Source organism: Alligator mississippiensis, chromosome 2 (assembly GCF_030867095.1).
Source record: "Alligator mississippiensis isolate rAllMis1 chromosome 2, rAllMis1, whole genome shotgun sequence".
In the NCBI taxonomy this organism is placed as follows: Eukaryota; Metazoa; Chordata; order Crocodylia; family Alligatoridae; genus Alligator; species Alligator mississippiensis.
The window spans coordinates 296041871-296069061 of NC_081825.1; the positions used below are offsets into that span (position 1 = coordinate 296041871).

At 48.3% G+C, this 27191-nt stretch overlaps 1 protein-coding gene across 2 annotated transcripts in view; it reads left to right on the top strand.

Annotated features, from left to right (window-relative positions):
* DAAM1 (dishevelled associated activator of morphogenesis 1) overlaps positions 1 to 27191 on the top strand; it is a 173286-nt gene that overhangs the window by 98479 nt on the left and 47616 nt on the right. For both annotated transcript variants that reach the window (XM_019479982.2, XM_014598832.3), the window contains exon 4: positions 24176 to 24247. In XM_019479982.2, the coding sequence (XP_019335527.1) occupies positions 24176 to 24247 (72 nt within the window). The remainder of the gene's footprint in view (positions 1 to 24175; positions 24248 to 27191) is intronic.

Genomic DNA, 27191 nt, shown 5'->3' on the forward strand with positions numbered 1-27191 from the left:
AGGGTATCTTTGGAGATGTCCTTTAAGACAGAGGGTCCCTGTTCAAAATTAAGTTAATATACAATACTTGATGCTAATTATGTTGTACCTTGTACTTGCAGAGGATCTTGGCTCATTTCAGCTGATGTAACTTTCTGTAGTGGAAGCCAGGCTTTATGATCTTACAAATGTAGGGAGGTAAAAGGAAATGCAGAATACATTTTAGAAGCTAGTCATCAGTAATGATATGGAGTGGGCTGCTGGCCAAATACTAGCTGAAGGAAAGACACTAGTCCTCACACTTTACATTCAGCTCCCTGGTTATTGAAACATCTGTACAATCAGGTGGAAGCTGGGGAGGAATGTGAAAACCTGTTTGGACAAGGGGATTCAGAAGAGTACTATGAAGGGTTTTTAATGCATAGGATGCTTCAATACAGTGAATATTGGGTGCATTATTGTTGTTTTATTAGGCTAACTGCATGTGCAGTGAAAGCTTACATTTAAATCTACAGTCTCTTCAGTGTTCAATGTAAAATGGAGATTCCCTGGAGGTATAAACTGAGAGCAATTCAGTATTATGTGCTGGGAGACCATTAAAGAGGAAGGAGGTAAACGGAGAAGTGAGTGGTGAGCCCAAATTTATTTATTTTCTCTTCCAGCCAGATGAGATGGTTTCTTTCCTGTCTAAGTGTTTTCCACCCTTATCTCTGGAGATTTTCATATCCCAGCGAGCGGGTGCATGCATATCTTCAGCATGTGACTCATTCACAAAGCTTGGGAAGATAGGAGGTTTGTATCTCAATTACTTGAAAACCGCTTTCAGTGTAATACCAAGATTCGTAGTAGAAAGTGACCCAGTCTTTCTCTCTCCCTTGCACCAAGTCTCTCGCTTGGAGTTTTGCCCTGTTTCATCATCTGGGTTAAATGAAAAAATATTTCATGGCCTGTTTGTGTCCAGAGTATATACCTGCGATTGTTGTTGCAACGGCAGGTTGAACTATCGTGCCAGATGTAGCAGTCTACAGATGACATTTTAGCTCTTCTCACTGAAAGGCACAGAAAATGAGCTGTGTGCATGGCTGGGGATATTTTTCAATAGGAAATGTTTGTGGTTCTTATCTTTAAAGGTAATTCCCTCTTTACTTCCAATCACAACACACTCTTTTGTTTAAGCGAGGTTTTTTCTCCCCAGTTTCCAGCCAAAACCTGCATCTGTTAGCAATCTTTTTGGATTTAAAACTGAAGCTTTTTTAAACAACGAACCATCTGACCATGAAAGGCATCTGGTCATGCTGTATTTGCTTATTGTTAGCATAATTTTTAAACTCTGGGAAAAGCAAGGAGCTGGTTGGGTGCTAAAAAATAGACTGATGTGTATTGTTACGTGCCAGTCTCGATACTGAAGTTATCGGCTCAGAGAGAAATCCTATTCCGTCTCAGCACTTGGCCAGTGATGCCGGCAGGATCGTTTCACTTCTCAAGTGTTTAGCAATATGCTAGAGAGCATTGCTCGTTGCCTTTTATATCGAATCGTTATAATATTGACTGGCTGGGATGATTCGGGGTATTTGAAGGGCCACTACGAGCCAAAGGCACTGCTGGTATAAACGCGGCAAACTTGCACGGAGCCGGGCTAGTTGCTAGACCGCCGGAGAATTTGGTCTGATCTGTTCAAAAATTGCACTCACTGCTGTCTGACTGTTTTTGAAGTCTTTCTTTCTGAGTAACATCTGAGATGAGCCCTAGGGAAAGGCTTGGGAATAGGTCTGTATTTTAGTTTACTCTGTGGATTTCTTGGCATGATGAATAATGTTTCGCTGGGAACGCTCTGGCGGTGTTTGGGCCTTTCTGGAGCTGAAAGGGACAGGGGAACATCTTACCAAAGGAGAAGGTGATGGCAGGCATAGCACTTGGGGCTACTTCTGGCTTTTTTCTTTTTCTTTTTTCTTTTAAACTAGCTTCTGAGCCTTTAAAGTCCAGGCCAGCCTTCCAAGGCTGCTGTGGCTGGGTTGCTCCTCAGCAGTCCAGTACCAAAGGCAGGATCCATATATACACCAGATATTAAAAAGTGCCTGTGTGTGCAATAATGTCATCCTCATGGTTACAAGGCTGAACTCATCTCTTCCTCCTTATGGTTGCTCTGGGTACATCCTATCGGGTAAAAAGCCTAATGCCTCTCATCTTCAGGTGTGTTTTTGTAGGTCTTCCACTCCTAAACCAGGCCCTCAATGGTAGTGCCTCGGTTACTGACTCTTCTTATTCAGCTGGTCAATCTAAGTGTGGGTGTTCGTGATTCTTCCTTTCAAGAGTTTGACCGGTTGCAGCAAGGACAAGCAGCCTTCTTGAAGCTAAGTCCTTTGTTTTAGCAGTAGGCAGGAACCTTTTTTGAGGGGGGGGGGGGGAATGGAAATGAAGAGCAGATCTGCATGTCTGTCTTACCTTCCCCGATGAGTTAGTCTCAAAAGTGCCTCCCTGCCCTGCCTTCTGCCTGACTTGAGACTATCATGGCAAATTACCTCTCATTCCTGAAAAATAACCTCGATGGGTCTGTTTTCTCCAGTCCCTCTCACTTGCGCCTGTCTAGTTCTCCTCAATCATGTCCCTCCTTTGAGTTGGCAAGGGTCCCTTTTGAAACCCTGCTCTATTTCTCTTGTTCTTCTGTATTCCTAGACTCGGCCCTTTCCTGTTCCAGATACGTTCTGCAGGTTGGCTCAAGATGGGAGGTGAAATCATCGCAGCTAATAGCCCTGGCAGAGTCCCTTAATGACTCCCGAGTGTTTGCTCAGAGTTGGCTATCTTGAGCCATTCTCTTCCTTCCTGCCTGTTTCTGTTTTCCCCAGGTAGTCCTCTATGGAAGTAACCCAGTGTTTTCATACAGTAAACATCCCAGTAACCAGGCCAACAAACCCTATTCTTCAATTGCTGCAGAGCAGCTTGAAATGGGTCACAAGCACCTCGGGCTGCACGTGCTGATCCCGTTAGGAGACGGGGACAGAGGCAGACGCAATAGTTAGCTCAAAGCAGCCCCGGTTCCCTTCGCTTCATCAGCCCTTTCTTCTGTTCATTTTGGAGAGGTTAAGTTGCACACTTAACCCCCGAACAGCCCCCCAGCATTTTGGGTCTGCTGCACGAATGGGAGTTGTCAATCAGTACAACAGCAAAGCGCTCTTCAGCCGTGTTGGGTCTGGTGGCCCGAAGGGAGTTTGCCATGAAGTGTCCATTTGGTGACTGGCGTGGTAATCCCACAACATAAAGGGGACTGGGTTGTAGCCTTAATGCCTGCTAGGATGAAGGCCTAGGTTTCAGGCAGGGATGAGATGGCTGTCTCAGGGTATGGTTACACTCCAGTCAAAGGCATAATTGTAGTTCATTCAAAGTAGTTACCTCTGTGTCATTCAAGGTGTCAAACTCAGCTCCTGCCCTGGGCCACATCTGGACTGCAGGCTACCTGAGCTAACTTGACACTGGCCAGCGTGCGTCTTGATAACAGTGCAGAGTTCAGCCCAGGCCGGCTGTGCTAAATCATTATCTTGGGTTCCAATATTGCATCCTCCATTTAACTCCATGCTGCTGCTGCATTGTTACCTGTACCCAAGTTATCTTAGCTCCTTCCAGGGTGTCTCAAGTGGCAGGTCCACCTCTGATTGCAGCATAGCTACGTGCATTGAGCTACCGTCAACTTCAGACCGGAAGAGCCAGTTCGGTGGCGTCTTCAGGATGACATTGAGACAGATCCCTGAATGAGAACAGATCTGGAAGTGTGACACAAACTCCCTAATGAGGGGTGCTGAATGGGACTCTAAGTTCTGATGTGGCCACAGATGTATTGTGTTACTCAGTATTAAGGTCACTGCTGAGGTGCTCTGGGGATGATGAGTTAGGAACGCCCAAAGGGAGCAAAAGAAGCAAACTGCTGCTGGGAAGAGGCGGTGCAGAAGCCTCCCCTGTACAGCGAGTGGCAGGGAGAGGTGGGGAAAGTATCGTCTTCTTCCTGCAGTAGGAAAGAAGAGAAGTGGAGGAGGGAAGCAGGGGAGGGATGTGAATGAGCAACCAAACAAGCAAGCTGGATGGGTGTGTAGAGCTTAACATTCAAATTGCGCTCCTAGCCAAATGCCATGTTGGTTTTAGTCACTTGTCATACAGTGAGAACAGACCTGCTACCCACCTCCTACCAAAGCACATCCGCCGGGGCCTCTGCACCTCTGACCTTTTCCTGGAGAAGACTGACGTTAATGAGGCACTTTGTCTCAGCGCTACCTTCCTTGCGTCACCAGGCGCTGATGAGATGCACTAGGTTTGTTCATCAGGCTTAGCCGTAGGATGTGCCCGTGACCTTAGCAGTGGTGTGAAACAGGCAAATTGCAGGATCAGCCAATTTCCCACGGACAGAGAGCGGGAAGGAGCGCACATCTGGGCTACTGTGTAGGAGCTCCTTTGGTTCCTAGCATGTTTTTCTATAAATTTTGCCAAAACATTGGAACCACAAAATGAGAAGACAAGGAGAGAAGGAGACATATGTTGTAGAGACGGGGGTTTTTTTTGTTTTTTAGGGGTGGGGAGTACTGGTACCCTACAGTTTTTGCAACAACCCTTGTGGAAGATACCCGAGGGGGACAAGTGCCTGAGTAATTTGTTGTAAATATTCCAAATTGAGGGGGAAAGTAACGTACGGTAATTTGCTAACTGCTGAAATAGCAGCTCCTACTGCAAAATGACATCAGATTGTCGGTATTAGATTGGAATATTTAAAAATGCAGATGTTTTACCTAGGAAGCTGGGACTTGCATGGCATCATCATTCTCAACTGCTGAAGTGAAAGGGTCACATACAAATACCCTCACTCCATCTGTCAGAGGCAGCAATAGTGAAGTCATTGCCTTGAGAAACTGATAGTGAAAAGGACCAAGTTGTGAGAACCTGAAGGAATGTAGGAGTTGGCCAACTGGGTGTTTATACAGTAGACTCGCAATAAACCCTCTACATCCTCAAATGAATAGGTATGGCCCATTTATTGAGAACACACAATGAAGAGAGTTGCCGGCAACGTGGCTTTCTAGACTTCAAGTTTCCTCTGTTCCTCCATCTGTTCAGTGCTGTTAACACCAGCGTGATTCATGTTGGCCATTCTTCCCTTACATTAATCAGCAACTGCACAACAGATACTATTGTGGGCCTGGGAGAAAGAATGAGTGGTCAGTGCTGCCTCTATCAGCACTTGCTACCTCAGCCACAGGCAGGAAATACTTGTACATAGAGGTATTGCAGTGTATTTCTGACGACGGGTCCAATGGCCTGTCCAGCATTTTTTTTTTTTTTTTTTTTTTTTTTTTGAGCAAGATGGTATAGAGGTTGGTAAAGCTGGACCAGCTGTAGCTTTTTGAGGGATAATTAACATAATTGATTCCAGCTGACTTTTCATCCTGTTGTGCATAGGACCAACCTGATGACTCCATAAAGCAGGTTGTGCCTCCCAATATCACTGTCTTAGGGGGTGCGTGCATTTGCCGTGAAAGATGTGGACAGCCCTGTGCTGCCTGCTGCAGGTGTGGCACCCCTTCTCCCTGTTCCTCTCCGCAGTAATGTACACCTCCTCCAGTGGCTTCCCATTGCCCAAGTGGCCTCCCTCCATGGCTGAAGAACTCGCTTCCCAGTGAAAAGCTGGGGCATAACTTCGCATCTCTGTTTCTTCCAAGTATGGCTGGAAGGCCTGTAGGCTGCCCACAGGCCTGCCAAGGTCAAGTTGATGAGTCCATACTCTGCCTTCACCCGAGCAGCTGTGTTGGTGTTGCGTGCATCTTGCAGACAGGTAGTGCATTGGTGACCTACAATTTTTTTTGCACGCGTCTTGCAGACAGGTAGTGCATTGCAATCCAGCCTCGCTTCCCCTCCCCATTAGTGAACACACAGCACTTTCAGTCTCCTCCCCTTCCTGAGCAAAGACTTGCAAGCTGCCTCTCGACAGGCTCTACCGTATGATCCTTCACCATCACTACAAGTGACCCTAAGCTTTTTTCATCAGAACATTACTCACAGCGTCAGCACCTACCAAACTCCCCCAAGACACGAAGCAGCATCACGTTATCCTCTTCCGCACACGCCCCTCCTTTTACTTGCTAAGGTGCAGCCCTTGGTGCTCAGTGGTGAGTTCGTCCAGTTGTTAGCATTCATTAACAAGGTTTTGTCGCACTGCACCGCGAACTCTTCTTTACGCCGGGATTGGAAGAAGGAAATGAGGGAGCCCCGGGGGAGATGAGAAAAGGGAAATATTTATAATCCGGCCAGTTAATGCTAAATGAGCAGCTCTGCCTATTTTGCTGTTTGGCTTTCCTCCCTTTGGGGACCCCTGTGCTCCACCACTTCCTCTTTGAGCCTAAACAAACAGCGCTTCCCTCTTTCTCAGCCACTCCTGACCCTGGCCTGGGATGCCGACATGCGTCCTGTCTTGTCCGCACACCAGCCCAACACAGGAAGGTGCTCCGAGGCGTGCATACGCTTCCCACATCTGCGGCCAGGCCACAGGTGCAGAGTGGAAATGTAACATCTGTACAAACAGCCTCTGGCCATTGGAGCACGGGCTGCAGTAAGGATTACCAGCCCCCTCCCTTTTTCCCTTTCCACCCCATTTATCATCAGCCTGCTGTTATTGCTCTTGATCTAATTCCCTTCCTACCCTGTGAAGAGCGGCCGCACGGAGGTGGGAGGGATGGGAGGAGGAATCTATTGCTTTTCCTTCAGGCTATCCCAAGCTGGGCCTGTGCATCAAAGATGCTAATTCGCCCTGGCACCTTTCTTGTCTCTTCCTCTTGAGCTACTGCTAGGAACCAAATGGTGTGTCTGCATAGGAAAATTCAGAGGTAATTGTGAGGAGGCGAGGCCAGGTCTCGGTAACCCCTGAGGGGCCGTGTGATGGTTGCATGCCGTGCTACCCTTCAGGGCTAGATAAGATGGCTCCTGCCATGTTGCTTTCTGGATGCCATTGCATTACGGCAGGATGAACTTTAGGGCTCTGCTTCAGGCCCTGGAGCCTTTAGAGCCTCCCAGGGAAAGGATCTCATTTAACCTTTCCTTGTTTTCCCTCTAGGCTTAGCATGGCAGATGGGAACTGGGGTCAAGTGAAGGGTAATTGCTCATTGCCATTCAGCAGTACAGGGGCCCCATTAAAATAGCATGAGTCCAGCTAGCAAGTGAAATGAGCCAAGGACAATGGGGAACGCTGATAATATCTGCGTAGCCCGTCTTACCAGGAAAGATCCCCAGAGGACATGCCCAGGCCTGATGGGGGAGGGCAGGTATGTCTTGTAAATGTGAAATGCAGCAGCTTAAAGGGGGTGGAGGGTGACGGCTGGTCTGCAAGCGGATAAGCGTCACCGCAGAGCTGTATGGGGTGGGCGGTGATGGAGGGCACCCTGCCTGATTGCAACTATTGGACAAGGCTTAGGAACTGGATTTAGTTACAGGGGGTCCAACTCTGACCCCAAAATAATGCGTTTGCTCTTGGGGCACAGGGACAAAGCCTGGGTACCTTTCAGAATCAGCACCTCGGCTTTAGGCCCGATCACCTTTCTCTGTGTGTCCTGGTACCTTAGCTGTGTGCCCCCAATAGTCATGGTGGAGCACCCATATTTTGGGGGTACCAAGTTGGAAGAAAGACACCCACTGAATGGCACTATGTCTTTAAGACGAGTGTCCTTTATTTTGTCTTGAATGCATCTCTCTGAGCATGGCTTGCGCCTGCCTGCCTGCCTTGTGTCCTGTACCCTGCATGACCGTGGCTCACAATAAGGCTCCACACGCCCGTGCCTGTTGTCAGGCTCATTTTTAAACCAGGGTTACTGTGAAAGCCTAAGAGCTTCTGTCTTGGTAGCAGGCATCCATAGGGATGTGCTACAGACTAGATCCTAAGAGATCTACAGCAGTGATCTGCAGTCTGTTCAACATCATGAATTTTGGTTGCCTTAGAAAGCTTCCAGCCCTCTTGAAAGGGGTGAATTTGGGACTATTGGCTTGAGACCTGTACTGTACAGAGTCTCTTTGCTTAACCACTTTGACTGCTGTAGTTGCAGAAGCACATCAGAGGTCCACCTCAGCCTACCAGCCCATTGGGCTAACATGGCCAAGGTGTACCAGTGTATGCCCATGGCATACGATGGAGCGATGTGACCAAAATCGCATCCAGCTGCTTTTGAGTCACAAGGCCCAAATAAGCAACTCCCATTTACAGCTGGGTCAAATGAGGGTAGCCCTTTTGGGAGAAGTCCAGAGCTGGGGGCTCAGCCTTGTGAATCTGAAGCCAGAGTGAGGGACCTTCACTTGATTACCACCTCCCCCAGGTCTGGGCATCCTGCACTGTTTTGCTTTTCTTCTCAAAGAGCAAGTTCAGAAGATAAAGCGACCAGATCTTTTAGTAAAAGAATAAGTGTGAACTAAAGAAACCCAACCCTGGAAGTACCCTTGATTTATTTATTTAAGTATTTTTGGATGTCCCTGTTGCATCACGCTTTGTGTGCATGCCCAAATGCAGGAATTTACTGGCCAGCAGCACTGAATTGTGACTGGTGGCCGAATACTTGTCACCAGTGAGAAGGACGAAGACTTTGTTTGTAGACGCACTTGCTTCAGGAGGGAACTAGAATGGATGGAGCTGGTGTTCACATAACAGCTGTTAGTTGCTTTTGAACAGAGGCTTAGAAACCTAGGGTTGGAAAGGACCTCAAAACAACCCCCTGCATGAGGTAGGATCATCCCTGTCTCTAACCTGCGCTGGAAAACTTCCAGTGACGGCGATTTCACGGCCTCTCCAGGTAATCTATTCCAGTGCTTAACCGCCCTCGTAGTGACAAGTGTCATCTTAAATCCCAACCTAAATCTTTCCTGTTGCAATTTAAGCCCATTATTTCTTTTCTTGTCTCCTGGTAGATGTACAGAACAACTGATCACCATCCCTTTATAATAGCCCTGTTTGTCGAAATCAGGAGTGGGCGATTATTTTGGCTGGCAAGCCACTTAACGGGTTTTGATGAGTTGTCGAGGACCATGCACGCACAGGTTTTCAGAAGATACCATTTTAACATATAGATAACCAATCGTATACTAAAAATCAAATATCCACTGTAACGTAGTTTAATTTTATTTCAAAAAATATTTTTGGTTTTTATTTTTTTGAGTAAAAAAAAAAATCACTTTTGTCTTGATTTTTGAGTACTGTAGATAGAGGCGATTTGCTTAACAGCTCAAGATAGTCTTACTTGTATGTTGTGTGTGAATGGGTGGGGAGCATGCGTGCATTTGCATAGGGGGCTGCCTGCGCGCTAAGTCCTGGGGGCTGGCTGGAGGTGCATGCAAGCAGAGCTTGCCTGGGCGGTGCAGTGCAGGTGCACTTGTGGTCTGCCTCCCTTCCCACCCCCCATCCGGCCCTTGTTGGGCTCCAGCTCCCGGGCAGCTGCGGGCCAGATGCGATCAGTTGGTGGGCTAGATCTGGCCCCTGGGCTGTATGTTGCCCACCCCTGGTCAAAATGTAGCACAAGTTAGCACGGCGAATCTGCCTTTTGCTTGCAGCAGAAATGAAAGCGGCTGCTGTTATAGCAGAACACCAGGCCCTGCTTGAATGTACTGGCACAGGTGTCAGAGCTGGTCTCTAAGGTTCAAATCTACCTTGTCTTCTGCCAGACTAACTTCACCAATAACCTCTCTTTGGCTTTTGTCAGCCGTGTGTATCTGGATTCTGCTCCTGAGCTCCTCTTTGTGCAGGATTTTGGTTCCTGCCTAGAGGAGTTTTCACACTTAGTTTTTGTCACCGCTACATTATAGTGTCTTGTGTTCCCTTGGGTAGCAGTCTGCTTGCAATTAATTTCTGCTTATGAGATTTAATAACATTCTCTGAACGAGCAAGGAAGTATACATTCTCCTCCCTGAGCAGGGACCATATGTTTTCTTCCTCTCAATTAGGTTCATAAATACATATTATACCCTTTATTTTAGAGAAGTGATTGCTCTTCCTGATTAGAGCCCAGCCACTTTCTCCATGAACTGACACAGCTGCACAGCACGAGACAGAATTACAGTTTCTGTGCCGACAAGCTGCATTTTTTTCCCAAGGCCGAACGTGAGGATAGATGTGCTCATTACAGGGCTTATTGCTGGTTTAGGAGGAGTTTGTCTTTGCAAGGTTCAAAAGTAAACGGCAGGAATGACAATGGGATCAGATACCAAGACATGCTGCATAGCCTGAGCAGCGAGTCGGTTTTTCTTTAATATTTAATCAACAATTTTGCTTTTCAACAGGCCGTACCTGTTAGTTCACTTGGTTCCTGCACGCCCTTGAAATGCTAATATGACTTAGCTTTTGCCAACAAAAGGAAGCAGCTTTAGTGACTCACGAAGCTCCTTTTTTTTTCTTTCTTCTTTTTTTTTACTTCATCTCTGGTAAGCAGATTGTGAAGGGAACCGTGGACACGCTGTGTTTGATGATGTTAACGTTTATTGTTCGGCGAGTCAATAGGTTAGGTTCGTATTTTTTCTTTTCAGCAAATGTATTTTAATGGCGTTGAGACTGAAGAGCGTCGTGGCAGGACACTGCAGGTGACATTGAAGACAAATGTCCTGGAGCAAGAATGTGTCTGTAGGGCTGTTGTATAACAATGTCCTGGAAAGGCAGAAAGTCCTCAGTTGGAAACTGCTTAGGACTTAGCCCAGTGTCACTACTCCAGGCATCGCTGCAAAGTGAAGACTTTGAACTCTCCACACTTCTGTGCACACGAGTGTGCTGCAGCTAACACAGCTGTCAATGTACGTGTGTAGGTAAATGCGTGCTAGTGACCATCACAAACTGCAGTGTCCAGGCGTTGTACTAAATGGTATGAATTTAGCCTTGTGACACCACTGGAGGCAGAGGGATATTGGCAGGTGACCGTGGGAAGGCTGGGAAAGAGAAGAGACAACGGAAGCTGAAACAACTTGCCCAAGGTCCCACTGCATGTCTGTAGCAGAGACTGGAACTCGGAGCCCTGGATTTCCAGTGGGGTCCAGCTTGGTGCCCTGCTGACCGCAGCCACGTCAGTATGACGCAGGGAAAGATCAGCTCCGCAGCTTGACTGGTCCCTGGTTATTTAGGGCTTTCTAAGGCTATGGGTTTGTCATGAATGTCTTTGAGTTTGAAGGAAGTCCATGACTGTCATGATGCAGGTTGGCCCTCCATCAGAAGGAGAGCGCAGAGGATCCTGCGAGTCGTGGTTTAACAGGGAGCTTGGCCTCTAGGAAAAAGTGTGGGCGTTAGCCCTCTAAACTCTTAACTCCCGTGGGGCACAGCTCCCCAGACGGGGAATGCACTCAGTAAAGTTGCTCTTGGGCTGTCGCAAGCCTGAAGCACACGGACTTGGTAACTTCTCCATGGCTTGCTGCTTTTCCTACAACTCTGCTTGCGGATCTGCTAACAGTTGCCAGGAAGAAATTGCAACCTTAGCCATTGCCACCAGCTTTGACTGTCTGGAAGCCAAGTATTGGAGCATCCTCAGCTTACCAATAAATGTCACCCCTATCCCTCTTTACCAACCCTGAGAATGGGCCCAAACTTCATGTTAAAAAGAAGGGATGACATCCTAGCAACTCTTTAAAGACCGGTGCTTGAACTTGTTGGAAGCAAGTGCTCACAACTAACTGGCGAGATCTGCTGGAGAGAAAAGAACGTGGCTGCTGGAGAGCAACCTGGTTTTGTCCGAGGAAAGGGCCTTGTGGTCTCTCTCAGCTGAGGAGCCCTACCTCCTACCTGCACGGAGGCAACCACAGTGATCCACTGGTCAAGGAAGGAGGAATTCTCCTTTCCCCTGCTTCCCTCTGCCTTGCATTCTCCTATATCTGTGTTTTGATTTGAAGGAAACGGCTTGACCAAAATATGCCTTGTAAATAAGCTTGTGGGTTTGTATTAGCCCAGGTAATATCCAATGGTGAATCACAGGGGTTTAATAGAGGCAGTGGTTTTCAAAGGTGACTACTGAGTTTGAATGCATTGCAGTGGTTTTCTGGTGGGGCTCATGTTCTACTTTGAGAGACCCAAAGGGGCCTGGCCTACGGAGGCTGAGAGGGCTCTGAAAGATTAGGCTCTTTTTAAAGCATCTCAAATTGGACTGTAGAAAATTAATGATCTATATGCTGGTGACTTATAGGTTTTTTTCATGGATAAGTTGCAGCTATTAAGCTGTTACCATCATGCTTTGCTAATGAAATAACTTCCAAGCATGGAAGAGCCACCTCCTTCCCCAGCAGTAGCTCTTGGACACCCAAGTGACATCTGAATCCTTGAACAAATCTACCCAAGGAAGGTAAATCTAACACTCTCAAATGGGCAGCTGCTGTCTATTCTTGTGCCCCTAAGACTGTGCAAACTCTGATTTCAGTGAATATTAAAATACTAAGCTGCCAAGCTCTCAATAAATGCTTGATGGATAGCCCACCGAACCACAGCACAACAACCTCTCCTGGACCCTGCTGGGAAATGAATACTGTCCCTGTATTAAACAGTAGGTGTTAGGTTTCCTGACAGTTGTGGAAGCCTCTTTTGCAAGCGTCGTTGCAGCCAACCAAACCGGAATTTGGCAGCTGATGATTTTAATGTGCAGTCCTGAATGTGGCCAGAAATGTATCCTAGGTTGGCAGCGAGATGAAACCCCAGGGATACTTTGGAACGGGACAGCACTGAGTCTGTATCCCAAAGGAGATGCTTCCCCCTCGATAGTGGATTTGTTTTTTTTCTGAACTTGCTGCCTTCACTCAAGATGAGTGGTTTAATATAAGTTTGAAATGTCTCCCTTTACAGGAAAATAGAGATGCTTCATGCAACCAGTAAAACACTACAAGGCAGCACGGTCTGCTATGTAAGTCATGAGGTTCAGGACGCTCGGCTCTATTCTCAGCTCTGCTGCTGCCTTGGTCTATGACCTTGGTTAAATCCTTTTCTCTCCCTGGGTTTGTTTCCTTCCCTGTCTTTGACATGTCTCAGCTGTTAAGATGGTGGGCCGGTGGCCATCTCTTCCTCTGTAGCTATACCTTCCATGTTTAGGGCTGCGGGTTGTAGCCGTGTTGGTCTAAGAACATAGGCAAGCGAGGTTCTTTGGGTACATCCGATATCTTTTTTTTTTATTAGACCACCTAAAATAGTTGGAAAAACTCTTCTGTGCAAGCTTTGCAGGAAAGGTGTTTGTACCTGAAAGCTTGCAAAGAAGAATATTTCCAGCTATTGTAGTTGGTCTAATACAGGATCTCAGATTTACCCAAAGAACCTCGCCTGCCTCTAGCTATACAGGTCTTGGCTAAATAGGGCTGCAGTCTCCCCGTGAGCCTCCACATGCTGCTGGAATATGAACAGTAAATGCTAAGTTGCATTTAAGAAAGATGTGGCGAAACCAGAGAAAACCTGTTGATGTGTGGCATGGTGGATAATAGGGTTGGCATGTCAACCAGGTGAGGAAAGGTTGAGGGCAGTAGGCATGTTTGCATCATAGAAAAGCAGATTAAGGTGGGGCACATGTCAGCACCTTTCAAACATTTGAAAAGCCGTCATAAATCAGAGGGCGGACAACTGTTCTCCTTCCCTGCAGAGGGGAGGGCATGAAGCAATGGATTTAAATTGTGGCAAAGCAGATTGAGAGGAGTTTCGAAAGACTTCCAAACCACTAGGCTGGTGGAAGAAGTTGTCCAGGGAACCTGGGGAATCTCCTTCATTAGCGGCTTTTAAGAAGAGGCTGATGGCCATAGGTCAGGGCACGGTCCCAGTTCGGTTTTTTTCCCCCCTGGAGTCTAATTTTGCTCCCCTGCTGCAAATTTGCAGTGGGGGGAACGTTTTTTTTGTTCCCGCACATGCCTCTTGCAGCGTCTCAAAGGGGTTTGAGATGCTGCAAGAGACGCGTGCGGACTTTATGGGCCTTATGGGCCTTTCAATCAGAGCTGCTTTGTAGATCTACAGCCTAGTTTGCTTGCTACAAACTGGCCATATATTTTTTTTTCATTAAATGCTGCGGTGTAGATGCAGCCAGAAGATTAACACTTCTTTTTACAATCTTATTTGTCTAAGGCCAGCCCGGTCCTGCTTTGCATGCAGACTGATAGGTTACTGTACACTAGTGGGAAATTGCTATTATTTGATCTTACCTAAGCCGGTTTGCTTTCTCTCCGTGGAATTCAATATCTAGGACTTGCATTGATTAGCGACACGACGCATAATATTTCTGAGCTTTGGCATCCAGGGAAAGTCGATTAGTATGGCATAAGACTTGCTGGCTTTATAGCCATCCATTCAGATGCAGGATCTATACAGCAGGGAAATTTGCTTGAGGTTTATTAGGCTTTTGCCCTTGCCTTGGCATGATAACATTTTTCATTGTTCGAATAGCCTAAGAAATCCTTGCCTCATTTGTTCTCTGTCAGGGCAGGGAAAGGTGCTTTTTGTCATTCACAATGCTGGTCTCAGTGCATGGGAGGGTGGGAAACAGTGCTAAGGAGGCAAAATAGGCCACAGAGGGGTGATGGAATTGGGTATAGTTTCTTCAAGGGGGCTGGTGGTACTTTTTTGTTGAACTCATTAGAAGTGCATCAATACATTGGTCTGATATTGGATCGGCACTGATATAAAGAAAATTGACTGTATCGGAAATTGGCCTGATGTGGCCTATAAACGCCGCTTGCATATGTGCAGCCGCAGTGCAGCATGTAGGCGGCGATGAGTGCAGCTTGGCAGCATGGAGAGCTGTGTCCAACTGGGAAGTCTGTTGTGGTGGAAGGGGATGGGGCAGGGAAGGGGCGTGGGGTGGGGGAAGATCAAGGCCCTTGTGGTGAGGAAAAGAGTGGGGCAGGTGCTGCCCAGCCGAGGTGTGGTGGGGCGCAGAACAGAGCTGCAGCTTGTGTGGGTGGGTGAGACGGCTCCTGCTGCTGTGCGCAGCCCAGGAGGGCATGGGGAGGGGGTGTGCCCCGAGATCTGCACAGGGTGGGATGGCGGGCTGCAGCTGCGGGCTGAGTCCGGGGCGGCACCAGGCTCTTCCCGGTGGGGGCTGGGCTGAGCTGTGCTAGAGCCGGGGGCGGGGGGGGCTATGGTGAATTTTGGGGTGGCTGCAGTCCCCCCCATTGTCCCTCCTTGCAGCGCTGCCACCGCTCACCCTGAGCGCAACCCAGCCCAACCTCCACCAGGAAGAGCCTGGCACCTCCCCAACCCCAGCCTGCAGTGGCAGCCCGCTCCACCCTGCATGGATCCAGGGGCACAGACCCCCACCCTGCACAGATCCAGGGGTGTGTGCAGCAGCAGGAACCACCCCCCACCCCCACAACCCGTGGATGAGCTGTGGCTTTGTCCCATACCTGCCCTGCCCCAGCCCCACTCCCTCCCTCACCGCAGGGCCTTGACTGTTCCCTTCCTTCCCCCCTGCCCTTCCATCACAACAGACTTACCAGCCAGACACTGCTCTTCAAGCTGCTGAGTTGCATATTGGACCGAAATTGGATCGGTCTCGGCTGATACGCCTCCTTAAGAATCGGCTGCTGGTATCGCCCCAAAAATCTCTATCAGTGCACCCCTAGAACTCATGAGATCAACAGAAAAGGGAAAGCTGCAGTTTACACAGTTATATCAATGGGAGATTTTTAAAGGGCAGAGCTGTCTTTATCACAGTCCTGTGCAACTGCTGAGAAGTGATGATTCAGGTGTACAGCAAGGCCAGATCTTTAGGTCCCATCGGAAGGGGATCTACAGGGTGAAATGTGTGAGCATCCCCAGGGAAGTATGAGAGCCTCTCCAGAGGCTGCTTATAAACGTGGCAGATACACAGGCTCTTCCTTCCAATGCCTTTCCTCCCACCTTCCCACCCCAACACAGGCAGCCACCTTAATAAAGCTGCTTCCTGGGTGTTTTGTCCCTTGCTTGAAAATCAGTGCATAAGGAAGTCATAGAATCATAGAAGTAGGGTCGGAAGGGACCTTGTAGATCTTCAAGTCCGACCCCCTGCCTGGGCAGGAGGGAAACTGGGCTCGAGTGACCCCAGCCAGGTAGGCATCGAGCCACTTCTTAAAGACCCCCATGGTAGGAGCCAGCACCACTTCCCTCGGAAGTCGGTTCCAGATCCTAGCCGCCCTGACTGTGAAGTAGTTCTTACGGATGTCTAATCTAAACCTACTCTCCAACAACTTGTGGCCGTTATTCCTTGTTATCCCCCAAACCCTTCTGGTCCCCCCTAGTGAGTTTATAGACGGTCACCAGGTCCCCCCTCAGCCTTCTCTTGTGAAGGCTGAACAGGTTCAGGTCCCATAGTCTCTCATTGTAGGGTCTGCCCTGCTGTCCCCGGATCATGCGGGTGGCCTCCTCTGGACCCTCTCAATGTTGTCCACATCCCTCTTGAAGTGGAGTGCCCAGAACTGGATGCAGCACTCCAGCTGCGGCCTGAACAGTGTTGCGTAGAGGGGGAGGATCACCTCCTTGGCCCTGCTTGAGATGCACCTGTGGATGCACGATAAGGTCCAGTTAGCCTTGCCGACCGTGACCTCGCATTATCAGCCCATGTTCATCTTGGAGTCAGTAATGACTCCAAGATCCCTTTCTGCCTCCGTGCTCTCAAGAAGGGAGTTTCGCATCTTGTAAGTGTGCTGCCGGTTACTACTGCCCAAGCGCAGCACCCTGCACTTGTCCGTATTGACAGTGTCAAGTCCTGCCATTGCAGATGAATATTGAATTCCAAAGTCCAGGGAGCCCCTCTACCCCTCCCCGGTAAGAGCTTTGTAGGGGGACGGGGAGCATGCTGAATGCATCAGGCTTGGGGCATGGACCTGAGCTGTTGGTTCAAAATGCATCTAGTTATACATCTTAAAAGGAAGTCATAGACAAGCAATGCCTGAGGCTCTTTCTAAGGGTTAATGATGGGGTTGATGGCCTGAGTAGAAATTTATGAGAACACCCTTTATAGTAGAGAGAAGATGCTGTAGCTGCAGTTCTGTAGAGGGAGGTATTTTTATTATGGTGGAAACATCAAGGCCATTAGCCGGAGGTGGTGCTGAGAGCTGAATTGCTCAGAAACCAAAGCAAGTTCTGGGACTCATTGAAAACATTAGCCTGCAGGGGGATCCTATTGCTTCATGAATCAGAACTGCCACTGCCAGTATATTATTAACTTCTTTGAAATTGGTTTGTGTGCATCTGTGGAGGGAAATGAGATTTGCTCCTGTCATTAGGGCCGTTTCCTCCTTGAGCCCTGTCTCTGAAAACCAGAGTTGGAATGAGACCGCATTTGCCATCTGTGCCCCTCTCCCTGCAAAGAAACAGGTTGCTCTTGAGTTTTTTCACTGCTGAAATAATCTGGGGAGATTTTGCTACGGGTCTCTAGATATCAACAGAAGAACCTAAGGCTGGAATGGAGTTGTCAAGTCCAGACCGTTGCATTTACATTGGATAATCTTGTTAGTAAATGTGACAAGTTTACAAGTAATTAGGGTTTTTGTCCCCACTACTCCTGCTGGAGGCTGGTTCAGGAGCTTGTTTCTCTAATGGCTAAAAGTTGCCTTCTACTTCTCAGCCTAAACTATGGCGGGCAGTTGGGGAGATTGGCTGCTGGGGGCAGAACCTCAGTAACAGATGGTCTTTGACCCTAGGCCAAAAACTTGTTCTTCCCGTAGGTCTGCCCCTATTTGCTCTTCAGACATGGGGTGTAACCAGTATTGCCACCTCTTGCAGTAATTAGTGGGTTATTTCTGGAAGCCCCAGCTTCCATACGTATCCAAGTGGCTACGTAAGACTCTCCACTTCATTGTTTCATGAAATGGAAGTTTTTCACCTTGCAGTTGCAGAGAAACTTGAAAATGTGACCCAGGTAGATCCTAAAGACTCAAACCAAAAGGCAAATTCAAAGGATCCCCTACTGAGGGAGCAGGCTCCTGACCTTCAAAGCTTGGGGCTGCATCGAGCTTCTCCGTACTCCAGCTTTTGCCCAAGGAGAGCTGTGGTGTGTGGCATTTTGGGTGATGGATTGGGAGATGTTTAGCTGAGATACCACAGTTCAGAAGTGCCCTTTTCCAGCTCAGGTTGGCTGGATAAACCTGAAGCTCCCAATTCTCTTTGTCTCTTGGGAAGAGGAAGGTCTCTTTCTTCTCCTGCCTGTCATCAGTCCCAGAGGTCCTGCATGCTGTGCCAAGTGACGATATTTTGTGTGGGAGTGAATGGGATCTGGTCCTTTCCCTCCCAGACTCCACTCTGGGTCTCTCACCTTAAGTATAACTCCAGTGCCCATGGGCGACTGGTGCCTCCTGAGGCATAGAGGGGGAGGATCACCTCCTTGGACCTGCTCGAGATGCATCTGTGGATGCATGACAAGGTGCGGTTGGCCTTCCTGACCACGTCCCCCACACTGGCGGCCCATGTTCATCTTGGAATCGATAATGACTCCAAGATCCTTTTCTGCCTCTGTGCTGACAAGAAGGGAGTTCCCCACCCTGTAGGTCTGCTGCTGGTTCTTCCTCCCTAGGTGCAGCACCTTGCACTTGTCCATATTGAAACCCATCCTGTTCTCATCTGTCCTCTGTAACCTGTCCAGATCTAGTTGTAACCTGTCCCTCTCTTCTAGTGTGTTCACTTCTCCCCACATCTTAGTGTCATCTGCGAACTTGAACAAGGTGCTTTTCAGCCCCTCTTCCAAATCACCAATGAAGATATTGAACAGTGCGGGCCCGAGGACCGAGCCCTGCGGGACCCCACTGCCCACACCCCTCCAGGTCGAAAATGACCCATCCACCACCACTCTCTGGGTGTGCCCCTCCAGCCAACTAGTGACCCATCTGACTGTGTAGGCGTCAACACCACAGCGACCTAATTTTTTAATGAGGATGGGGTAAGAGACAGTGTCAAAGGCCTTCCTGAAGTCCAAAAAGACTACGTCCACCGTGACACCTGCGTACCAAGGGTTTTGTAACCTGGTCATAGAAGGCAGTGAGGTTGGTCTGACAGGACCTGCCTCTAATGAACCCATGTTGATTGCCCCTAAGCATAATCTCCCCTGCTAGCCAACACATTTCAGGGAGAACCAAAACCTGGGAACCCCAAAAATGTCCAACTTGAACGTTTTGGAGGGGAAAATGCTATCATGCAGCCTCATGGAAGTGGTAGGTTGGGGTCCTGCACTTCCATTCTCTTCAATGGGCTGGGTTCCCGGCTGGAGCGATGTGCCTCCAGAGGTGCCATCCCAGCACCTGGACTTCCACAAGGACCCTCCTCCCCCCCCCAATGGTATGAGACAGTGTTTTCTTTTATTGACATCCTGCCAAAAATTCAACCATTCTGGGAAGAGACAGGAATTGCCTGAGCAGCTGTATCCAGGACCCGACAGCTGATGAAGTGCCAAGCACTGTCTTGTTTTGAAACAACCCCAGGTGGCCCAGTGTTTTGGGACAAAATCGGGTGGTTGTTCCCTTGCAAGTCAGCTTGATGTATCGTTAATGAAGTGGAAATAATGATTCGTATTAGGAGGCTGCTGCTGCCACCTCTTAGCTAACAGGGTCAAATGTGGAGAGCTTTCAGTGGACTATCGGCACGCTGCGGTGTTGGCACTGGGGAATCCCAGTGTGCCAACCAAGACAGTGAAATGTGTTGGACACAAAGGTGCTTATTAACGCTTGGAGGAAGGCTGGGATGTTTGCTTGGAAAGTGCTGAGGTTGCAGAGCAAGCAGGGTAGCCGCTGGATAGTTCTCCCTGTATAAAGTTCTTGAAAGCCTTGTGTTTGCTCAGCAGAAGTTACGGGCTTGAGGTAGGAATCACTGGAGGGTGGGAATTGTCTGGCCCCTTCTGACGGTAAAATGAGAATGACCCTATTAAAGGAAGGGCTCCTTTTCTGTGCCTTGCTTTTGAAAGCACAACATAAATCCAAGGATTTTTTTTTAATGAACAATGTGACTTTTATTCTGTGTTTATTTGTAACCTTGTCCTTTTTCATACACAGCATAATTGTTTTTCGGTGCTTTCTAATGCTGGTTCTTGGCTGTGGGCCATTTAAGCAAACCGATGGTCGTCTCTGGGACTGACCTAATTCTCTCTCTCGGATCGTTCTGGTAATGCACATTGCTCGTGCGAGACAGCTGGTGCTCCCCACTCTCCCCTGGGAACAAGGGAGCTGACCGTGAATTCACCAGCCTTGTAAGTGAGGGGAACGGGTTCATTTGCAGACTTGGCTGCCTTACAAGAGGATCTGGTGTTCCTGATGCACCGGCTGCAGGCTCACTGCGGGGTGGATATTTTTAGAGAGATGCTTGCACTTGAAGCTCGCGCCCACCTGCTTGTGTTCAGGGTTATCTGACCCAATCATCAAAACTGATTTTTTCTTTTTTTTTTTTAACCTCAATTTTCTACGTGTGATCATTGACTTCTTGGACAAACAGTTTCTCTGTAAAACTGCACTCGGAGCAGATATGGCTGTCTGACATTCCTGTAACATCAGCCTGGTTCTCCAGGCCAGAAATAAGCCTGGGTCAGCAGTTCCACTATAAGACCTTATTTTGCGGGGTATAAATAGCTTGGCGAGGCAGGGGGCAGAAGGTTTGATTCTGAAATTTAGCACAGATTGAAACTTGGGAGGGAATGCCGTAACATTATCCTTTAAATTGGCGTGCCTGAATGGGGAAAACTCCTGTAGAATAGAATAATACATTTGCCTGCAGGAGGGAAAGATCAGCAGTCTGGAAGTCAGCCACAAAAGTGTGACCTGTGCAGTCCCACCTGACTGAGCGAAGCCCCTGGTATTTGCAACGATGGATGAGTGAAAGGGGGAGAGGGGCACAGAGGGTTGGCTGTTGGGTAGTAGGGACCAGATTAATGCATAGGCAAACTAGGCACATGCCCAGGGCCCTAAGTAAAGAAAGGGCCCAGGTGTGCTTATTTTACGTATTATACTTATTGAGTGGGGGAAAAAAAAGTAGGGGTCCGTGAGTTTTCTGCCTAGGGCCCAGTAAAGGGTTCATTTGGCCCTGGATCTGTGCCCCCTATTTCATGCACCTACCAGCTGTGCACTCGGTGCTTTGCCTGAAGGAAGAGTCTTGTGCCTTGGATATGAGAGGTCCTGAGTTCAGGCCCTGCTGGCAAGGTCCTTAATGAAAATATGAACCTAGCTCATTCCCAAGACTGCCATGGGAGAAGTCCCACCAGTGTCCTCCCTCCTGCCTGATTCCTTCCCTTTCAGCACCATCTGCTGCCATCTCCCTTGAGCCGATGCCTTAGCCACCTTGCAGTTTGTAACGGGGGGCTTTCTCGGGGCCAGTCTGTTATTGGCCTGCCCACCTGTTTCTGGGCCAACCACCCACCTTCTCGCCTGCCATGCCTTGATGATTTATAATTATGATATTAATTAGGTAGGAGGCTGCCCATTCCTTGCCCTGGTGCCATAAGTATATAAGGGGTGTGCATCAGGAACTGGGAGAATGTCTGTTCACCAGGGCACCCCAAAGGAAGACAAGGTCTAATGGTCACAAACTGCTGGAAGATTGTTTTAGACTGGACATAAGGAAAAACTTTTTTACTGTCAAAGTAATAGACCCCCTCCCCCCAGAAGTGGTGCAAGCACCTACACTGGATATGTTCGATAAATGCTTGGATTCTTATGTTGCTGGGGTAATCTGACACCAGCTGACTTCCTGCCCCTGGGGCAGGGGGCTGGACCTGATGATCTCGCGAGGTCCCTTCCAACCCTAATGTCTATGAAATCTGGGGCTCCGTTCCTCCCCTACACTGCAGCCCAAGCTTTGCAGATGGCATCCACAGATCTTAACCTCACCAGCCCCACACTGGGCCCCAGAATCCTCCACTCTGGACCCTAACTGGATCCTTCCGCTCCTTCCTCATTCAGAGCTGCCTAGCTCCCTGAACTGTTTCCCCTCTTGTGTGTGGTCCCACCGGGACCCTTGGCCACACAGGCCCTGGCCTCCTCTCCAAAGCCAGTCGGAAACCCCAGGCCCTCAGCTCTGGGCATCCCTCGCGGTGCCCCCTCGCCCTTTTGACCCTTCCGGTCCTGACCCCAGCATTGACCAGTTGAGGGATTTCAAGTCAGGTCTCTGAGCCTCTAGCCCCCTCTCTAACTTGGGTCCGCCTTCTTGGCCCTTCTACTGGGTAACCCATCCAGTTGTGGGAGCTGGGGTTATTAAGGCATTCCAACCCACCTTTCACCAGGGTAGTAACTGGCCTGGCATTTCCTGGAGGCTCCTGCCCACTGGGAGCCCCACCAGGCCACCCACTCCCAGCAGGGTGCAGTTTTAGGTCATGCCCAGGACCAGGAGCCTCCAAACCATCCCCTACAGCTCCTGCCCTTACCTCCAGGGTGTTGCATTCAGCCTTGCAGCCAGGCAATGTTACTGCCTGCTGCCAGCAGCAAACTGCCGTGTTTATATAGGTGGCCAGAGATCTAAAATGTCCTCTGCAATCAAGCACCTGCTGGCTGCTTGGCTCAGCCCTTAAAGTGCCCGGTGCTGCAAGTGCCCTGCCACAGTTCCTTCAGATTTTCACCTTCACTTTAAGTCATTGCTACCTCAAGTGCCCGAGTAAAGTCCAGCTAGGTGAGCTCTACCAAGCCACCAAATGGATTATTATTTTATCAAGTTAATCTCATGCAATCATCCTTTAGTGAATTTGTTACATTATACCCCATTTTACATTTACTTGTATGTCTTTATTTAAGTCTTCTTTCCTTCCAAATCATCAAAAGCCTTGTTTTTACCATTCAGTCTGGAATCCCTTTCTAAAAGTTGTATCCCTTCCTTGGAAGACTGCGTCCTGTGTGTGTTAGTACTCTCGCTTAAAGAAACATTCAGGTTTCCTCCACATTCAAGTCCTTGAGCTCCTCAGTCCAGCTGACTCTAGTGATCTGTCCCTTTGGTGCATCACAGTCTACCCTTTAGAAGTCCACATTTATTCTTGATTCAGTTTATCTGTGTCACGTTCAGACCAAGAAGGGTGCTGTGGTACTTGCTGTGTTGCAGATACTGCGATACCCACTTCTTTGGTCAAACAGCAGTAAGGTGATGCTGCCTGTCACCCTCTGCCAACATGATGATTTTCTGTATTTGGATTTTAAAAAAATCCATGTCTTGTTTTCCTTTTCCATGGGGATGAAAGAGTAAACTCTCAAGGCAGGGGAAACCTGCTCTCAAGAAGAGAAAACAAATCTGGAAGCGTCTTTCATCAAGAAGTTGTTACCACGAGGGCACATTTCCAACCCCGTAAATAGCTTTATCTTCCAGCTCTCAGATATTTTCTTGGTAGGAGACAACATTAAAAGGTTTACTCCCTTCAAAGAGAGCCAGAGGCTCATATACCAGAACACAAAAGGGCCTGAAAATGTCTGATGTATCCCCACCAGCAGTCTTGTCATCTACAGAGGAGACGGATGGACTCTAAATCATGCAGTGTAGCCGCTAAATTGTGAAGCCAAAGACAGGAGCCAGCAGTTGGCTTAATGATGGATGTTATGAGCCTATTTCTGTACACTTGTTCCTTTCAACTGGTCCTGGAAGGCTCCCTTTGCCATTCTTCCACATCTGGGGGCTGAGGAGCTGGAAGCACATCTGAGGATGGCTGCTTCTAAATAGTGGCATGCGGGGTTGCGGTGTGGAAAGACCCAAGAACCCTTGAAAGGCTATAGCTGGGAAGGTCATTAACCCCGGTATTTTTGGAGAAGTCTTGACACCCCCAAAGTGAGTGTCTTTTTGTTCTTGTTGAATGACCTGGTATGAATTTAGGTAAGTGGCAGCTTCTTTCTACGTGGAATCCATGACTTACATATTTGTGCTATATTGCTATTTAAAAACAAAATGTCCGAAGGTAGCTTTAGCACATGCAACAAAGCTGTCCCCTCTAAAGCTTTCACTTGAAGCATTTTAAAGTATCAGTATGGAAAAATCGGGGTTTAGAATTTCACAGCGTCTAAGAACCTTAGACCGCGGCCGTGTATAATTGGGAAGCACTTAGTTAAAATCAGACCTTGTAACATATATCGCATATGGGATAACTCGAAGCATAGATCTCTCCATTAAATAGACCAAGTAATGGGCCTGCATGCGAACGTCTCGCATGGTGAATTCCGAATGTGGAAAATCAAGCTTGGTGATTACTCCAATGTAAATGAGATCGTTGTATGCTGGGGCAGTCCAGAGAAGATGAGAAAGTAACCCTATTTCTTCTGTTGTGCTTCTTTTCAGGACCAGGAAGAAAACAAAGGAGCAACCAGCTGGCCTGAGTTTTACATTGATCAGCTAAATTCAATGGCTGCTGTAAGTATTTTAATAAATCTTCTTTTCTGGCATAAATCTTTTTTTTTTTTTTTTTTAATCTTATGGAGAAATGTAGGTAAGATACAATCTCAAAAGTATTTTGGGTCAGAGAATCCATTCCAAGTCCCATCTCTTCTCCCCCTCAAAAGTCAACTTTCTGTCTTCATTGTACATTTTCCATACAGTGTTTGCACCCACACACGACGTGAGTAAGTAAGGATGGCTCACACTGGCTATCTTATCAGGCCATGCAGAGGCTGCTGTAATTTCATGGTTAAAGGCATGCGGTGCTTTGGCATTTTTCCTCTGGCTGGCATTTTTTTTAAGGAAACAGCTTGAATTTACACAGGAATTAGGTTCTTAAAACCCTTCAGTTTCTTTGAAAATTCCAGCCCCCGTCCCTCTTACTTATCTCGTCTCGCAACACAAGTCACTGCCTTATAACAGACACCTCCTATAGTCGCTGGCTCCAGCAGGCTGTCTCTACTACGTTGTGGTCCTCTTGATGTAGGGACCCGGGATGCTATAGATGGTAAGATGTTTTGAGAGCCTGGATTTGGCATTTGATGTGACACTGCATTCCAAGCATAGCCCATAAGTGCATCTCTCTGGGCATGCCGGCTTATGAGAGGATATTTATGGACACAAAATTATTAGTTATTATTCCTGTCGTTGTGCCTAGTCCCTTGCAAGACTCAAACATAGGTGTGGTCCGAGCCCTGACAGCTTGTAAATTGAAAGACAAACGCAGACTAGGCAAGAATGCTGTGGGAAACCATGCTGCTTTAGCTTTTAATAGCTGCTTTTCAAACCACACATGTCTTCTCCATCTTGCCTCTCCCCAACCCCCATACCACCTCCTCTGTTTCAAATGCATTCGTCTTTCTCCAGGCACCTCCTGTTTTTTCCTTAATTGCTGTACATTATCTGGGCAGGTAGACTATCCAGCAAGGCAGCACTCTAATTGCTTGATACTCAGCAAATTGTGCATCTGCCCTCATCTGAAAGAAATGCTTTGGAAGCAAAGACTTTGGCACCATAGCACCATTAGCCGTCTAATCCCAAATGTTTTAGAGTTACAGCTCTAGCACTGCCATGAAGGTCAAAGCACTAGTTGACTAAGTTTTAGGCTTCTAAGTGTTAGACTTATTCTAACCCCTGCGTTTTTTTTCTTAGTTAGAAATTTCCCTTTTTAAGACTGAAAGGTGCCACGTTTCATGTTAGCCAGGTGGGTTATATAATTTCTTGTTGAGTTGTAGTTTAGTTATGAGTTTCTTTAAAAGATCACGGTTCTCCGATTTCAAAGAAAACTCCCTCCACGTGCGGCAATAATGGAACGAACATCTTTGGGCTCGGGTACGTAGCTGTAGGGTGCAGCATTGGTCCCAAAGCTCTAGGAGACGGGTCAAGGTCACAGGTCGTGATGGGCAGATGGGAGGGAGCAGGGGAAAGCCTGTTGGGGGAAGCTGGAGTGACAGGGGGATGGTTGGGTTGGATCGTGGGCATGTGCATAGCCTCTTGCCTGGAGAAGCTGGGCCTCTCTCTGGTCAGCTCTCCTGCACCCTGGCTGCGAGAAGCCGATAGTCTTTGTGATCAAAGCTTCCCGGTGCCTTGCCAGCTCTGCAGAGCCTTTGATCTGCCAGTCCTCCAGACATCACTAATGGGGCTTGGCTGAAGGAAGGAGTTCATGTGGCTCTTTCATTTTACCAGGGCCCTGAGGCTCTGAACTTGTGCTTTTCTTCCTTTGCCTTGTCTCCCAGCCTTTGCTACGGGGCGGAAGTTAAGCCTCCCAGGACGGCTTCCTTACAGAGAGGTGGGCTCACCCTTGAGGCAGCACAGGAAGAAACACAGGTCAGGGCAGGCAAGGGCCCAGGTCTGCCACCTGTATTACCATGGAGCGTTGCTTACTCCCCAAGCTCCTCGCAGGAAAGTGCTCCCTTACTAGGACAGGGACCAAGCCGGGGCTGTATTGATGAGAAGGGGGGAAAGCAGCTGTTGGACATCTGGGTGCTGTTGCTTCAGCTGTCCAAGCAACTGCAGTGGAGAAGTGCCACATTTGTTTGTATGAAGGCCCAAAAATAAGTTTCCAGCCATTTTAATGGCTTTAACGAGAGGCCCTAGATCAAAGAGGAGAGGCAAGTGGAACGTATTAACCAGGGGTGCACCGATTAGAGGTTTTGGGGGCCAATACCGATAGCTGATTTTTAAGGAGGCGTATTGGCTGATACTGATCTGGTTTCTGATATACAGCCCAGCCGCTTGAAGAGCAGTGTCCGGCTGGTAAATCAGTTGTAGTGGAAAGGGAGCACCTCTAGTATTAACTACTTCAATGTATGGGATGTCACTGGGCTAGGTCACTACAGTATCATGGCACATGAAAGTAGCCATGGGTCTTGTCCTATACAGTTATAACACGGCAAGGGGTGAAACCCACTCCGGGGTCCCACTATAATTGGTGGAATCGGGCCTCGCGGGGGGAGCGAGGCAGGTGACACCGCCCCCATTGCTGCCATCATGATCCAGCCTGCGAGCAAGTTGCAAGGCTGCACTGCAGGCTGTCTGTGGTGCCGGGCACTTCAGGGGAAGCCCTGCATTATTGCCAGGGTGGACCCAATACCTCAGCCCTCAAAGCAGTTGAAGCCCAAATTGTGGAGCCCCTTTTCACTCCATGACCTTCTGCGAGGTGGAAGGTCTCGGGCAAGGTCCTCTGCCTCTGAATTAATGTCCTCCGAAAGGCTTAAAGAATTGCAATCCTTGTAATCCGGCCCAGGCAAAGGCTGCATATAAATCTGTCTGTGCAAATAAACATCTGGAGTGTTGATTATGTGATTTCTCCCCCCAACCCCCTTCCTCTTGGAAAGTTTCTGTTCCCAGAGCAGCTGTCGAGTCCTACATAGCGCACAGGTTTCCTGATGGGCAGGTCTCCTGTGGGACTTGAACACAC